The 17958-nt window shown below is 31.1% G+C and overlaps 1 protein-coding gene across 1 annotated transcript; it reads left to right on the top strand.

Annotated features, from left to right (window-relative positions):
• Positions 1-35: 35 nt before the first annotated feature.
• Positions 36-16883, top strand: LOC140039216 (EF-hand calcium-binding domain-containing protein 6-like). The gene is made up of 22 exons (XM_072084815.1): positions 36-156; positions 809-1062; positions 2121-2212; positions 3184-3356; positions 3708-3774; positions 3903-4081; positions 5208-5345; positions 5650-5797; positions 5972-6097; positions 6480-6625; positions 6791-6904; positions 7138-7248; positions 7509-7688; positions 7980-8151; positions 8503-8624; positions 9001-9125; positions 10532-10572; positions 10762-10848; positions 11185-11270; positions 11669-11771; positions 12078-12131; positions 13598-16883. The coding sequence occupies exons 2-22, from the start codon at positions 813-815 to the stop codon at positions 13811-13813; spliced, it is 2730 nt and encodes a 909-aa protein (XP_071940916.1). The 5' UTR covers positions 36-156; positions 809-812; the 3' UTR covers positions 13814-16883.
• Positions 16884-17958: the final 1075 nt, after the last annotated feature.

Here is a 17958-nt window from a genome sequence, read left to right as displayed (position 1 = left end):
ATAAAACCAAACAAACGTCGTGTATGTGTTGATCGTGACCAAGTCAATTAGAAATTTCAATTAATTCTTTGTGATTTGTTGGTTTCAGTTTGCGGGAAGATGATATTTAAACTGTCTGCCGATTGTTTTATGATGTAATTAAATCAAAGTTTGTAGGTAAGTCACACATTTTAATAATAATGTTAACATAAACAGGAACATAATGTCTAAATTAGCCATGTCTAGGCGGGTGCATAGCCTAGGCCATCATCAGACTTAAGTTTACAGTTAGAGGACACTTATCCAATGTCTCCTTATGAGGTACTAAGTCTAAGTAGGCCTACTTATATGCAAAAAAATGTATGAGGATAATGAGGCTACATATTTGAATCAATCTGTTTCATATATACTTTAGTTGTGGTCTTTTTAAGATTATAATTTGTTATATAAACAGATGAGAAGATAGAATAAAATATAATTTTTCATATTTTGTTTAAATCTTATTTTTCATAACATATATTATATTGATACATTATTGTATCTACAATTTTCAAAAGCAACAAATTAGGCCTATAATAAATAATATTGTCTAGCTAACTGAACCTTTAAACACTTAAAATTGTTTAGTGATGCCAAAATTACATTTTTTCCAAACCTCTGTCTACACTATCAAACAAAAAGATGTGTCCATATATATGGACAATACATGATGATGTCATATCACTACCATATTTGGGCATACCACAATTATTTTGTCAAACTAGTTTGATAGTGTAGACAGAGCTTAAGAGGTAGCAAACAATTATATTATGTAATATTATATATACAGAAAGATGCCTTCATTATCGCCAAGACAATCTCCGGCATCACGGCCTGCAAATCTACCCGTCATTCAGCATCCCAAGAGCAGGTTAGGAGACTACAATACCTTGAATGTCATTGGGTTATCAACATCAGATGGCAACCCTAGGCCGATGTCTGTTAACTCTGGGTGGAGCCGGGTAGATCTGTTGCCAGCATTACGCCTACGCCCTGAAAGCTGTCCTCTTCATAAACATAATCGTATGTTAACATGGCCTCCAGGTAAGGTATCCAGCCACTATATTAGCTGCCACATATAGTAATATTATATGTTATTAAATGCATTAAGTAAAGAAAAAATGTTATTACATATCAATGTTATTTTTATTATCAAGAATTCTTTTATAACGTGTGTCAATAGCACAAATGTCTAAAATTTAGCTATGCCTAGGCCATCATATCAGACTTAAGTTTACAGTTAGAGGACACTTATTCAATGTCTCCTCATGAGGTACTAAGTAGGCCTACTTATATTATTATTTATTATTATTATTTTATTTATATAGTGCTTTTCCAAATTAGTGTAAAATGATCAAAGCGCTTTACATCAGCAGACCCAACAATGAGTTACTTCTTAGGAAATAGATGTGTTTTGAGGGCTTTTTTAAATTTTAAAACCGTGGTTTGTTCCCGGATCACTGACGGGAGTTCGTTCCACATCACCGGTCCAAATTTTGAGAAAGTATTATTTCCAGGGGTCAGCTTTATATGCAAAAAACTGTATGAGGATAATGAGGCTACATGTTTGAATCAATCTGTTTCATATATACTTTAGTTGTGGTCTTTTTAAGATTATAATTTGTAAACTTCATATAAACAGATGAGAAGATAGAATATAAAATATAATTTTTCATATTTTGTTTAAATCTTATTTTTCATAAAAATAAATAGCACAAATGTCTGTTGGAATTATGATAAAATTATATGGGTCAACTAAAAGTATTACATGTAAACCAATTGCAATACTATACTGATGTAAACCTACATAAATTTAGTATATCTTCTTTCTCCGAAGCACCACCACCCCCCCCCCCCCCCCACTCCTTCCCTTCTTTCCTAACATCCCATCATAATGGTCTATGGTAGGATATAATCTAACCTAACTACCAGTGCTGACCCTTAATGATCTATCTTTTGCATTGTAATGTTTTTACTTTAATCCTAGGCCTACTTTTTCATTACTGTACAATATTAACACGATTATAAAGAATAGTATTTTATATTAATAACACTAATAAACTATTTATTTTTTAATTTCATGTATTCAATTGTTCTTAAAGTTCATGAGGTCAAAGCGGGACAGCAAACAGCGAAAATACCAAAACAAACCATGATTAGCGGCATTCCACGATGCAAATACAGCTCAGAAGAGGTAACAGGTTTCTAAAGAGAACCAAATCATATTGAATGTTAAAATGACATTAAAGTTTAAACATTAAATACTAAAAGAGAAATTATTATTCCATGTTTTGATCTTAGTCAACATTACATTAAATTAAATTACAATAAAAAATATAATGAGCAATCATCATTATTTTTTTTATTTGAATTATAAAAGAATCAAACTCATGATCAGATAGAGAACATTTAAAAATCAATTATTACTATGGTAGCCATAGTCAGTTTGTTTAATCGTGTTCAAAGGTTTAGAATATAATGATCGAAAACACTTATCCCAGACACAACCATTTAAATGGCACAAAAAGCAAAGATAAACTTTGGAGTAGCAGACAGACTCTTAATAGGTCATAGGTTATCTATTGGGGACTGATTTGGGGATTGTCCCTGCCATGTTAAGAAAAAGTTTATTACTGAATTAAGCATACTACTATTAAACACAATATTGTATGTATGCTAAGAGGCCTACTATACAGGACTTTTGTTTGGTAAGATAGAAATAATATAGAAATAACTGCTACTTTTTAAAATCTTATTTAAAAATCAAAACAAGAATTTATGGTATAATTAACTGTTTATCAAATTAATTTATCAATATTATTAATCAAATTGAGTTTATAAACTTTGTTTGATCTGTAAGTACACCTAAACTTGGCTACAAAATATACCTACAGTACTTCAAACCCTAACACCATTGTACTTTTCTTAATAATTATACCATGGAAAACAATTGAACAAGTCAGACCTTCATATGTGATTTTAAGAATAGATTAGCGGTAATCCTTATTATCTGTTCTGTCCACTCAACAAATAATCAATTGACTCATCTCAATGGCAATCAACTGACCTATTACCAGTGTATAATCTACTTGAAAGTTTCCTCAACTGGAAACTGAAACAATTCTAATTCAAGCTTTTTAATTTAAAAATTGCCTTTATTTTCAGTTGTATGAACTAGTAAAAGAAAGTTTAACTACTGGTTTCCATGGAGTCAAACAACTCTTCAAAGCAAATGATCCTCAAGGGTCAGGGGTCATTTCAAGAGCAGGACTGTGCAGAATTTTATATCACTTAGTTGGTTATCTGACAACTAAACAAGTTCATAAACTTCTTGAGAGGTGAGATTAAATTATAATACTTTATGTTATCATATATTATCATATCAATGTTGGAGTGGCACGCCAAATCGGCGACAGAAGCTATCAAGCCATTTGTAGTCTGTTTATTATTGTATTTGTGATTTTCGAAAATAATAAAATGATAAAATAAATTATAACCATTGAAATGGTAGATTTCTGTTTGGAAATAATACTGAAGAATTACATCCACTGGGTTATTGCTCTCTTAAATGCTTATTAACATTTGTTATCGTTATATAACAACTATATATTTATTTTTTGTCTTTTAAATACTCAATTTCCTTCTTGTCTTGGCTTACTGCTTATGATTATGAATATTTGTTTTTCCAGGCTTGGTTTTGAATCTAAAAATCTAATTTCATTTGATGAATTTTTGTCAGTTTTCCAAAAATCTGAGGCGAGTATAATTTTAACTTGAGTACAGTTGCCAGTTGTATTCAAAAAAGAAACCCACTACAAAATGTGAGTCAAATACCTACCAAGCCAATTAGCTATTAATTTTACAATATATCATGTTTAATACAGACCGTGAGAAAAGAATGGATGAGTCCATGTAAACGTAAGGAAGTGTACGCCCAACAACGCAAGAGAGACCAGCCTGAAGAAAATCTTCGAGATCGCACACTTGGCAACCATTATGAAGATGGTGACTACGTATTAGCTACATATGCTAATGCTCTTCTGAAAGATAAATGCAAACGAAGGTATGAGCTATATCTAACAAAAATGGTTTATAATATCCTCCTTAGGGGCGAGTCTAGGGTTAAGCCTTGTCTACACTATCAAACTTTATGTGACAAAAAAATGTGATGTGTGATATATGGACATGATGATGTCATACCACTACCATATTTGGGCATATTACTACTATTTTTGGGCACATCACACTTTTTTGTCAAACTAGTTTGATAGTGTAGACAGAGCTTTAGAGGCATGAAGTACACAAAAAATAAAAGCCACTTAATTACTATTGAAATAAATTGGAGGTTTGAGCTTCCCCACACAACATGCTAATGATTTTATTTGATTATTTATTAATACCCTATGAACACCAATTGTTGATTTATAATTACTACAGATATATTAATTTATTCATTATATCAAATTATTAAGATTACATAATAGTTGTATCTTGTTGCAAATAACCTTCAATAAAAATCTTTTTGATTTAATATCATCTGCCTTATTAAAGCATTTGAAAGTTTTTATCTGTTACCATGACAATCACAATTAAATAATCTCACTAAATTATAGTGTATTATAGACACTTAATGAACAACCATGAAATTAACACAATTTTGTCATTTTAATAAATTAATTATCTCAGTATTACGAATTGTTCACAAGAATTTCCATTGAGAGCTTTAATTAAGAAATATGCAACAATTGGTTAGAAATTTGATAATAAAACAAACCTCTCATATTCCTAAAGACTATAAAGACTTCTATTAATTTATTATTAAAGATGTCTCTTAAATGACTATGTTATCATTATCAAGTGGCTGATTGAGTAAGGACTCACAGTAGCCATAGCAAGTGTGGGTTCAAGTCTGAAATGATAAGCACTATTTTCTTTTACTTGGTTTTGTATACTGTAGGAAGATCAACACTATTTAGCAACACATCTATTCAGGGACACTTTTCCTGTGGAATGAAGAGCAACATATGCTTTAACACTACAGCCAACCCTTGTTCAGGGTTATTATATTTAACATTATGGCCATTAACATTATGACTTCCTATTTAAGTGGACAATGTGTTATGATCTAGAAAAGGTGTCCCTTAATACTTTTCTACTATATGATGGTGTATTCACCTTTTTTATTTCAGTGATTTCAACTTGAAAGACCATTTAGCACCATCCTGTTTTGATAAATCTGCAGTCATCTTACCCCCTCAACTTCAAGAGTGCCTTGCAAGCATTGGTGTGTTGCTTGACGATTATGAAATGCAAAAACTATGGGAAAAGTATGTTAATACAATTTTTTGCAAAATAAACATCTTTTAAGCAAAGCAAAACATTTTTGTGCTTTAATATCTTTCAGTAGTCATTTAATTGTGTTTTGTTTCTGCATTGTATCAGTGTATGTTTTTACCTTTTTATGTTATTTACGTTTTTGTTTTATTCATTGAGAATTAAAATTCCTATAATGTTTTGTCTACTATTCTTCTCTATATAGGTCTACTTTAAACTCTCCTGAATATGCAACTAAGAAATTTGACCAAATATACTGAGTAACCATTTTTTGTAATTACTTTTCTACTTTTCTAGATATGATGTAGAAAACACTGGTATATTGACTTCAGTTTCATTTTTTAATAAGCTGGGTTTGGATGCCAAAGGAAAGATAAAGACTAAACAGAGTCTAGTATCAACTGTATCATCGTATGCAATAGACCATCAAAGCATACCACTCCAGGTAACCATTTAACAAAGCAGAAAATTCTTGGTTTGAGCAGCTTTTTCTCATTCTTCTTTAACTGCACTATTCATACATTTTTAACTTCACCATAAATTTAATTTTCAGTGTCCAGTTGGTTTAGATTTTCTCAATGCCTTTTGATGTGAAACATGAGACTTTTCTATTTTACAGAATAACATTGGAAAACACAATGGCAATCAGAATCATCACAAGTCTCCAAAAAATGGCCTGAGTAAAAGTGTCTTCAACAGCCAGTGGTACCCTTACAATGATATCATGTCGTTCATTTTCAGCAAGGTATTCTTCTAATATTCTATTTAATTTTATGTGACAAAAAAAACAATTATAAAGCAAAATGAGAAAATCATTAATATTGCTGCAGTAAAAGAGAATATTAGAGAAATATTCATGCAAAGAAAATAGTAAATGAAGATAATTTAAGAACTAATGAAGTAGACATGGATGTTGATGTACATGAAAGTCTGCTACTAAGGGTATGGAATATAAAAAGTAGCAGTTATTACTGCATTACTAGAGAGTCTAGAATGCAGTACAATATACAACTTTTAGGTTGAACAGGCCAATAGCAAAATCAAGTTACCTATTTGAATATTTTTAGTACTGTAAAAATTTACAATAGAACATATTAATAGGGACATTTTTTGTACAATGTCTGTAGGTTGAGGAGAACTTCCTAGCAATGATGACATCTTGTAAAAATCTTGCTGATGGCAATGGCAGCATCACTTTTGAGAATCTTCAGACTGTCCTCAGAAAGCACAACATTCCAGTAGCTCTTACGGAATTGGACAAACTTGTGGAAAAGTAAGTTTCTTTTGATCTTCAGTTATTTTCGAAGTAAATCAATTAATTCATGGAGTTGGAATTATAATTGTGCTCACATTCTGCTCAAAAGGGAAATGAATATTCATTAATTTATATTTTAATAAAGTAACAATATGTCTAATATTGTGTATTTGTATTTTCTAGATGCAGAGCTAAAAGAGGAACTGGAAATGCCAGCTACAAGGATTTTCTGTATATGTTCATGACAAGATCTGAACATGGCATTGCCCACAAGGTGATGTTGAATACTAATCACAGGTAAGAAACAGGAACTGCTGATGTACGGCACCAAACATATTTTGAGTTTATCAATAATTATTTACATTGCATTTGTTGTTTGATATCCATTCTCAATACAGCCATAAACTTTTTTACCTATACACAAAATTAATCTGTGCAGTTACATTGTTACATAGTTACATTGATACATTAATATCTTTAAACTAAAATTCCTTTCTAAATAACTATTATTACTATTATTTTGTTTGTAGATTTAATATAGTAACAGGACCTGCTAGAGGTAATTTATCTGCCGAGGATACTGAAGCCAAGCTAGTTGAGGTCTTGCATAGCTGTTTTCTAAGGCTGCTGGCTGCTTTCAGGTAATATCTTAAATTACAATAGGTTTCTATAAGTGGTACCATACCTCTGTTATAAGTTGCATACTAGTGTTGTAGAAGATCATCTATGATAACCAATATAAACTATAGGCCCTAGTTTGTCATGTCAAGTGAAGTTTTGTTTTTATGAAGGAGAGAAGGAGGTTTCTGGTCTAGGCCCTTCTACCTAAATTGGTGGTTAAGTGTGTAATATTAAGAACTAACCTCTTCCAAATCTTCAAATCCATGCCATTATTTTGCAGACAAGCTGATGTAGCAAATATCCAAGTTGTTAACAAGAGGTTGTTTCAGAGGACAATTGAACAGGTGTTCAATATATCACTGGCAGAAGATGATCTTAAAAGCATCCTATTACAGTTCAGTCTTGAAGAAGATGGTCTTGTACCTTATCCAGAATTTCTTGGTCTTTTTAATAAAAAGAGGTAAAAGAATTATTAGATAATTAAGTAACAATTTGAGAAACTGCATAGCTTATCATAGGGTCTGTACACTAATTAATTTGATATATGATCATTTTATTCATGAAGATAAATAAATAAGTTTGAAATATAGAATCATAATGGCTTGCCTCACTTTTTCGGAGTTTGTTTTATATTTTTAATAATAATAAATACTTTATTTTAACATGTAAAATCTTGAAGCACTACAAAGGTGTTCTTTATATAGCTTATAGTGTTAAACTGTTTTAACATTTTCTTTTTTTCATTTTATAGGCCTCAATCTATATCTACACACTCTACTGCGCAATCAGGACACAAAAGAAAGTCCAGTCCAAGACAATCACCAAAACAACAAGAAGATAGACATGTAAATAGCCCTGAAGTAAAGTTTGAAGCCAAATATCAGAGCAAAAAAATGGAAACTAGATACAGATCAGTCACTGAGGTTTGTTTGATAGTTGAATAATTCCAAAATAAGTAATTAAAGAATGCATAAGTAATGTCTTTGACAGCTCTTGTCTCTCCTCAGTGCTCCCTTTTTACGTTTCACTGAAAGGAATGAATAAATAATAGATCTATAACTGTGTCGAATTAAGAACCATTTACACATTGCCTAGCAAAACCCCGGTGTTGATGCCCAGTGTGTGAGTTTTTCTAAGTAATGTGAAAGAGGCTTAATAAGTTTGTCAGATTCAACAACTGTAATGTGGCAGTATTAATTTTCAATTTGTTTTAAGCTATATGTATCATAGTATATTTAATTTTATTGACCTTTTTGTAATCTTGATCTTTTTAGTTGAATTATCAAATTCAAGAGGCCATTCATAAAAGCTCAATTTGCCTAGAAGCTTTCCAACGATTAGATACAAAATCTACTGGAAAGATGTCACGGACACAGATGTATTGCTGGCTTCAGAAGTAAGTGTAATAAAAATATAGATAGATACTGTAGACTATAGTTTTAAGCTTTGTCTACACTATCAAACTTTATGTGACAAAAAATATATAAACATGATGATGTCATATTACTACCATATTTGGGCATATCACCACCATATTTGGGCACACCACACTTTTCTTGTCAAACTTTTGATAGTGTAGACAGAGCTGTACGAACGAAGTTAAGAGGTCAATTATTTCCGAATAATGCATTTGAATCATTTTGCTGTATTGATGAGTCCTATGGATGGATCTTTTAAATATACAATTTTGACAATATAACTGTATTAAAAATAACATTTTAATTATTTGACAATACTGTTATTTATTTACCAATTTGTCTTGCTGTTTTTAGGCTTGGTGTTCAGCTACATCCTACAGAACTACAGCATCTATGGACCTCAATGAACCTATCCAAGGATGGCGTGGTTGATTATGCAGAAGTCTATGCTTACTTTATGTCTGTCAAAAAAGAAACAGGTATGTTTTAAATGTCACCATTTATAAAATATACATATTAAGAAATAAAATGACCCAATTCTATTAATTAGTGTGTATTAGTACCTAATCCCCCCATATTTATGATTATTAGTATTTAATCATTGTTTTTTTTACACTATGTCATGAATTGTGTATAACTTAAGCTCTGTCTACACTATCAAACTTATGTGATGTGCCTATATATGGATATGATGATGTCATATCAGTATCATACTAGTTTGATAGTGTAGACAGAGCCTTAGAGGCTTGTTCACACCGTATTTATAATTTTCTAGTTTTGAACGACGCTTTACTTTGTTTCAATCCATTGTGCTTGAATGAACTTGAATCATCAAATTCTCCATCTTTTGATGACAGGAGCTTTTAATAGGAAGTTACTTTATTTTGTAGACGCATTGAAGAGCAGCCAATCTTTGGGTTTGAACTTTGTTGGGAACAAGATGGATGATGATTCTACAAACAAAAAACAGTTCGAATATCAATCAAGTATTATCAAAAAAATATCGCCAAAGGTAACCATTTTTGTCGCAGGGATTTTTCCAGAACATATTCATAAAAAATGTTCACAACATTTAGGATACCGTTTTTATACAATTATTCAAATGACTGCAGCTGTCTTTTTGTATCATATGTACAACTATTTTGTATACAATTTCTATATTCAACACTTTTTTGATCTCACTCTTCACGACTGCTTTACCCATGTTCTCAAGAGACACCTAAGTCTATTGTTCTTTCAAGAGGATTCTTGATATTATGGCAATTTGCCAATAAACTCATTTCCATGCCTGAGTCTGATGTCCCTTGTGATGCTTACAGGAAATATAAAGGATACACATGAAAATTTAAACTTTATTTTCATAACAAATGATGCATTAAAATATACCTTAAAAAAAAAAATTATATGAAAATAGTTTGGGACTTGCTATATCAGACACTAGCGACCTTTCGTTTTCTCAAATGTTCCTGATCATGCACAGAATAAAAGACTCTTAAGCCCTGTCTATACTATCAAACTTTATGTGACAAAAAAATGTGATGTGCCCATATATGGACATGATGATGTCATATCACTACCATATTTGAACATATCACTACCATATTTGGGCATATCACACTTTTTTTGTCAAACTAGTTTGATAGTGTAGACTTTACTGCTAATGGCTGTTCAGGTCAAAAATTATAAATGTCATTCTATCTGTCATTTTACACCTTCATAAACAGACTTCTTTCAAAACAGTCTGAATGTTGTTTAAAATAAATCAACGGAAATCTGCTATCTAATACCTACCACATGTATGCGTTGTAGGAATAAGACGGTTTCCGGGTAGAAAGCGTGTTAACTATAACGGGGCACCGGTGTTCATATTCTTTGTTCCTGTTAGAAGACAAACAACATTTTATTGGTCAAATTAAAATTCCTTGGGTAGATTTTAGCTTTATTATTTTGGTATTTCTAAAATAACTTACTGTATACTGTAGTTATAAATTTAAAATGGTGTAATTTATCATATTAATTTTAAATTTTTTTAACTGCAACTAAATCAAGCCTGTCTTGAAGAAGCACCATATTGTACTGTCATTTTCGAGCTTTTTAATCTACTATTTTTTTTAGATCGTTAAAAATTGGAGCTATATCAAGCAAACTTTAAGAGAATTGGACCCACAGGGTTCAACTTGTGTACCAATCTCAGATTTCCATGTAAGTTCACTTCTTAACGGAGTTCTCACTCAACCATAATCATAAAATGTATCATGTAAATTAAGAACTGAGCTAAAACCCATTGAATGAAATGATACCCAGAAAACAATACATTTTACTATTCATTTTTTAAACAATACATTTTACTATTCATTTTTTAAACAATACATTTTACTATTCATTTTGTAAACAATTTATATTACTATTTATTTTTAAACAATATATTTTACTATTTATTTTTCAAACCATACATTTTACTATTCATTTTTTTTTAAACAATTCACATAATCAAAAAAAGACATACTTTATGCGGCATATTTTTACTTATTTTTGCAGAGTCTGTCTCATGACCTAAAGCTAAATTTATCAAATGTTGAACTGGACGAACTGAGTGACAGATTTGATATTAATCACAATGGACTGTAAGTTGAACACCAAACATACATATTTCATTTTTCCATTTGGTATTTCATAGTTATATTGTAAACATTAATACCTTTCATATGGTGTTGGCATAATATAAAATAGTAAAATGTATTTTTAAATAATTTTAGAAGTATGCTGTTTCATTAGACTTGTTTAATTGCGGAGGCAACAAGTTTTAGTGTTTTTTGTATAAATATATTGTAAACACTTTTAACTATCGTTTTTCACTTGTCCTGCCTATAAGAAAAGGACATTTATAACAATATTTTTTCTGTATAATTGTAGCTGAAAATAGCACCATATCCTTTTCTCTTTTATCCTAATTGGACTTCTAAAGAATAAACTTAAAATATGTTCTATTTATTTGATTAATTTTGATTTATTTTCTTTTTAGGTTTCATTACTTAGATTTTCTTCAGCTGTTTGTAGGCCAGCCATCAGTACAAAAGCATTCTGTTACCAAGTATAATAAGTATACTTACACCATACCAAGAAAGGTAAGAGTGTAATTTAACTCCTCCCTGAAGAAAACCTCCATTAGTGTCTTCCATTGATTTCTCCAACCCCTGCATTTTATATAAAATAATAATGACATTTTAGTATAACAAAAATTAAAACTATAACCACTTGTTGGCATAGTACCATGGATAAAGTAGTTCTTGGAAGGGTATTATATATCCTGAGGGTCCAAATATCAAATCAAATTAATCGACTAACTTGACCTGTTTATGTCACCGACAACAAAAGAAATCATGATTTTGAAATGGTTATAACTTTTTTTATGCCCATTTTTTTTTTCTCAGGATAATGAAGCACACATAACAGTCGCATCTGCAATGCTGACTCTCAGGAAGAAGGTTAGTGTGTTTGCAATTTCAGAGTTTTTGAAAGTCATTGTTCAGGGTGTAATGTCTCACAGGGAAGCGTCTAAATTTTAATGTCACCAGAACCTTACCTGTTTGTCTTATGTTATTGTTGTTAAATAGCAATATATTACCTTAAGCTCTGTATACACTATCAAACTTTATGTGAAAAAAAAATGATTTGCCTATATATACATGATGATGTCATATTACTTACATATTTAGACATATCACTACCATATCTGTCTATCTATCACTATCAAATTAATGTAGACAGAGCTTTAGTCGTGAATATTCATCTACCTAATTGTATATACAGTATTACCTTGAATAGTCAATTACTTAAAGTTAAAGAGCATAGGATAACAATGATAATTTAATATGGGTATTCAATTGCAGACAACAATCAAACCTCATTAATAATAGTTTATAATTTCATTTCAATCCAAGACAAGGTTTCTGAGTATTCTCCAATATTTATTCAGTTTATTTCAGACTTACAGTTGAACAAATTTTGTTAACTGGCCAATCTCGCCCACATAGATATGGTATTGATATTGCAATGTCTTTAGAGAAATTACCTATGAACTTGGGGAATATGACTATTAGCTTAGAAATCTGTAAACTGTAAGAATTAGATTAAAGACAATACAATCGCACATGGTAAGAATCTCCTTTCAATATTGATGAATGAGTAACTGAGACTAATTGTGGTAACACATAGGAATACAAAATCCTCTGGAAATCTGCTGCGATCAAAGTGATTTATAAAAGTTATATACAGTATAAACTTACAGACTTAGTTTTGTAATCATGTTTTTTTGAGAATTGAAGTTCAGCTACTGTACTTCTAAGTAATCAACTGTTTAATGCAAATCTATGGAAGAACAGAAGTAGTTCATGGTATGGTAGCTTAGTAGTTAAGATTCTCACACAGGCCTTGTTCAAAGGCTTTGTAAGCATCCGAACATACTGCAGGCACCAAATAACCAGAACATCTTTCAATCTTGTCAGCCGTTTCTGAAAAACCAAATATCACAAGATAATTGAAATTTGCATAGAATCTCATAAAAGGGTCACTAAGCAGTTCAAAAGGACAGGTGCATACACTAAAAAATTTAATGAGTCAACAACAAAAATCTGTCATTTGGCCAAACCTGGCTCGCAGTAGGCCTACGTCTTTCGCCTTAAGCTCTGTCTACACTATCAAATTTTATGTGGGAAAAAATATGATATGCCCATATATGGTGGACATGATGATGTCACTACTATATTTGGGCATAACACGTGTTTTCTCAAACTAGTTTGATAGTGTAGACAGAGCTTAATAAAAACAGCATAATTATCTAATCAATAGATAGAAAGATTAAAAAATGCTTATACCTATTCTCTACTACAAGATTACTTTAAATGTATGCATTGAATGGTAAAATTTAAAGAATATTATTTTATATTTTAAGCTTCTACAAAACTGGAAAAGTCTACGCAGGGCTTTTCGTAAAGCTGACCTCAACAACGATGGCTTTCTAAGTATTGTGGAGTTTAAGAGCATTCTCACCGGCAGCATGCAGATCCACATAGATGATGAAGATTTGTATCATGTTCTCAGCGAGTTTGATGAAAACATGGATGGGAAGATATCATATGATGAATTTATATCTAGGATTATTGAATGAAGCACAGATGCCCCTCTAATTAGAGACTGCAGATGTCACGCCGAATTAGGATCCACTGCCAAATTAGGTACCAAACTTAATTTGGCATCTGAGGCAGCAAATTAGGTACTATTGCAACAGGTTAAGGGCCTATTATATTGGTTTAAGCAATCCTGCTTTCTAGCTATATCACAACAAGGGGAAAAATGTGTCCACCACCCTTTGAACAGTACCCTAGACAGGGAATATACTTTTTATTTATAAAAGTGATCTTTAATAGTAGACCTGCTATTGTATACCGTTACTTGATAAAATTTAGTTCTGTGCGACATCCAACTGCTCATGGAATTGTCCATCTTGTGGGCAGATGAAAATCCTTCTTGCTGGAAAGCTTGGATTATTAGGCATGCATGACACTAAAGCAAAGTTCAATTCAATCATCAAATTAGGTCTCATTATATATAAAAATGAAAAGTGTGTTGTAAATCATAAACTATAAAATGTAGTAATTCAATCAGTAATATAATATATTGTAGGATTAATAATATATTATATAACATTAACAGTACTTAATATTCCATATGAATTAATAATGTCTTCTAAAGTTAATGACAGCAGTTATTTATGTTAAAAGTTATTCAACATATGTTCACCATTATATTGCCTAATTAAATTACCTTCAATTATTAATTATTCCATGGCAATATACTGTCAATTTGAAAATAAATGTGTGTGCGAGAAAATAGACATCACAAAAGGAATGAAATAGCGCAATATACAAATAATTCATGTTTCAATGAATGAACATATTCCATCTGAACATGACTTGAAACTGTATTTTGTAAAGAACAATTATGTGAATTAAATATAGTCATTTTTATCGTATTTTTAGTCGCGTGGAAGCGACTCTATAGTTCACTATGTTGGTCGGTCGGTCTGTCTGTCGGTCTGTCGGTCTGTCTGTCTGTCTGTCGGTCCGGTATCACTATGCGTTTTATCGCTTTATGACCTTATCTTGATATCAGTTTAATCTAGCTAAGTCAATTTTTCACAGAATATTCCTTATGGCCAGGAATCGATGTGGTTATGTTTTCACGGTGCGCAATAAAAAATTACGCGGTCTACGCACGATTTAACGAAATCACGTTTGTAATCATATCTTAACAACCATGAATCACAATTAAATAAAATTTGGTACTCATAAATTTCAGGGCATAAATCATCATATGGCAATACAATTACGTGCGTAGCGCATGTAACGCATGCGTACGCGCGCTTAAAATTTTCAAAATTTATTTTCGATGAAATAAGAGTACGTTTCAGGCAATTTTAAGCGTTTACAAAATTGCCATGAGTGCGCAGATTTTTGCGCGCGCACTGCGCGTTAAATGTTATTGCGCACTCTTTTTGCCCGATTTCTGTTTTCTTTACTTACTTTTCAACTCGAAATTACGTTATACGAGCACGTCAAAAGTGACAGGCTACGCACGTGTAAATTAAAAAAATATAAATGTTTTTAAACATTTCAACATTTTTAAACATGTTCAGTAATTTCGGTCAGTATAGTTCAGTATGTCGGTCGGTCCGTCTTTCTGTCGGTCTGTCTGTCTGTCGGTCTGTTTGTCTGTCGGTCCGGTATCACTATGCATTGTAGCACGCGACTTAATGGCTGTTGGCCTTGTTTTAACACTATACTACTAATATGGAAGGACTGAACTGTATCTCATCTGCTACACCCCTACGATCCTCTAGTTCATGGGACAACTAGACTAGATATATACATCCCTAAACATAATTTATTTTCTACATTATTTTGAAACACGATATAAGACTTTTTGAAAAAAGAAGAAAAGTTACAATAAGCCAGAGGTTTTTTTTCTTCTAATCCCATAATTATCCCGTTGTCAGTTCAGAGAAATCTAATGATGTATCATACTTTAAAAACCCCTGTAGCGTTGATTTTATGTGTCGCGTGTTGACACTAAGAATACATCAATGTGCGCATATGTTCTTTCTGAGATATAAATGCTACAGATATCCATAGGGAAGGGAAATTATTTTGTGTGCCTACGATCCATCAAAGCTTTCATCGGCGCATGTCGCAATACCGCAGGGTATGGTTAACGCTCATCCATTACCTGTATAGTATGATCTTCAGTTTTTGTTTGCCTTTCAAGAGAAAACTTAAGACAAATTATTATATCAAATGTTAAAATAAAAATGCCTGTTTTAGTAACAGGTCTTAGCAAATATAGTTCTTTATTGTTTTTGTATAAAGCAATAAAATACATGACTTATGAAGTTGTTTTGAATTTTACCATAGGCTGTTGTTAATTACTGTGTACCTGTGTGTAAATTTCAAATATATTAATGTCTAGTTTAGAATCATGAAAACTAGTAGTATGTGTATTTTTATTTAATAGCATAATTATATTGTTACATATAATATATTATATAACATCTAAATAAATTCCTGTCATTTCATTGGATGATTGTGGGTCACATGGCATGCAATAGTACGTACTAGTATTTAGGCTTGTAGAACAAATATAACCTTTCATCATTCACCTCATGCCATTATTTGTACAATTCCACTCATAAAACATACAACACATTGGGTATTTGGTTGTTCAGGCTTTTACTCAAGAACAAAAATATAGTTGGTCAGCTCATTGCATCATTTTGGATGGAAATTACTCCAATTAAAGAAATGCCTACATCACTATGGTATGGTAGATCATAGGGATAATAACATCTCTACATACAGTAAAGACATATTATTTATGCATGAATAAACATGTTGATAATCCATTTAATGTCACTTCTCCCCATGGTTTTATACTTGCGTTCAACCTAATTTGCGAAAAAATCTTTTAAAATTCAAATTAGAATAGATATATCTTCAAACCTAATTACTACCTTTGAAACATTGAAATTTACATTGTTTCAGTTGAATAAATTTACATAATTTTGTCATGCATGAGCAACTTTATTCATCATTTATCATTCATTAAACTAGTTATGTTTCTATCAATAAATGTTTCACTGCAATTTCAAAAGTAGCAAAGTGTAAACGAAACACATTGATCCTTATTACTGTTTTTGTATAAGTTTTTTACAATCAATTTAAATGTATTATATGAATGTTCGGATTAGTAATTTGAAATGTAAATAATTGTTATTTTTTACTATAAAGTAAAATATTCATCTAAGTTTGATGTGCAATTTATAACTTGTATTCCATTTTGTAAATAAATAAAACAAATGCAAATATAAATGCATTATTTCAATCATATGTGTTGCTCATTTGATGTGTGTATGTTTTCTATGTACATTCTTTGGACTATTTAACTATTAAAATAATTTAATAATAATTATTAGAACATATGAATTATTTGTTAAATATTTATTTATGGTGAGTAGTCTTCCCTTAAATTAATTTACAAGGTAAAAATACTTCATACTAGCAAACTGTTCATCTCAAACTAGACGTTTGCAAACTAAAGCTCTGTCCACACTATCAAACTAGTTTGATAAAAGAGGTGCGATGTACCCAAATATGGTAGTGATATGCCTAAATATGGTATTGGTATGACATCATCATGTCCATATATGGGCACATCACATTTTTTTTTCACATAAAGTTTGATAGTGTATACAGAGCTTAAGGTAATATATTGCTATTTAACAACAATAACATAAGACAAAACAGGTAAGGTTCTGGTGACATTAAAAAATGATATGCCTAAATATGGTATTGGTATGACATCATCATGTCCATATATGGGCACATCACATTTTTTTGTCACATAATGTTTCATGTGCAGACAGAGATTTAAGATTGTTGCTGTAACCAATTTAAACTTCGATGTGTGCCTTTTTAAAAGATATTAGTACATATGTTAAAATGGTGTGATAGTAAAAAAAACAGGTTTGTAGTCATAAAAAAGTGTGATGTACCCAAATATGGCAGTGATATGATTAAATAAGGTAGTAATATGACATCATCATGTCCATATATGAGCAAATCACTTTTTTTTTTGGTCACATAAAGTGTGATAGTGTTATATGGCGCAAAAAAAGTAGTTGTAGTCAGCTCTCTTCTATACTGAAAACTAACCACAATTTCATATGCATACCAATTAAAATGATTGATATTAAGGTGC

This window comes from Antedon mediterranea, chromosome 2 (assembly GCF_964355755.1).
Source record: "Antedon mediterranea chromosome 2, ecAntMedi1.1, whole genome shotgun sequence".
Taxonomy (NCBI): domain Eukaryota; kingdom Metazoa; phylum Echinodermata; class Crinoidea; order Comatulida; family Antedonidae; genus Antedon; species Antedon mediterranea.
This window is presented reverse-complemented; position numbering and strand designations above follow the sequence as displayed.

Bases quoted from the DNA above. Each gene is read 5' to 3' on its own strand.
- LOC140039216 (XM_072084815.1), top strand. From the start codon at position 813: ATGCCTTCATTATCGCCAAGACAATCTCCGGCATCACGGCCTGCAAAT. The intron at 8,625-9,000 runs GTAAGTGTAATA...TGCTGTTTTTAG, and splicing joins ATGTATTGCTGGCTTCAGAA to GCTTGGTGTTCAGCTACATC. The intron at 9,126-10,531 runs GTATGTTTTAAA...TGTTCCTGTTAG, and splicing joins GTCTGTCAAAAAAGAAACAG to AAGACAAACAACATTTTATT.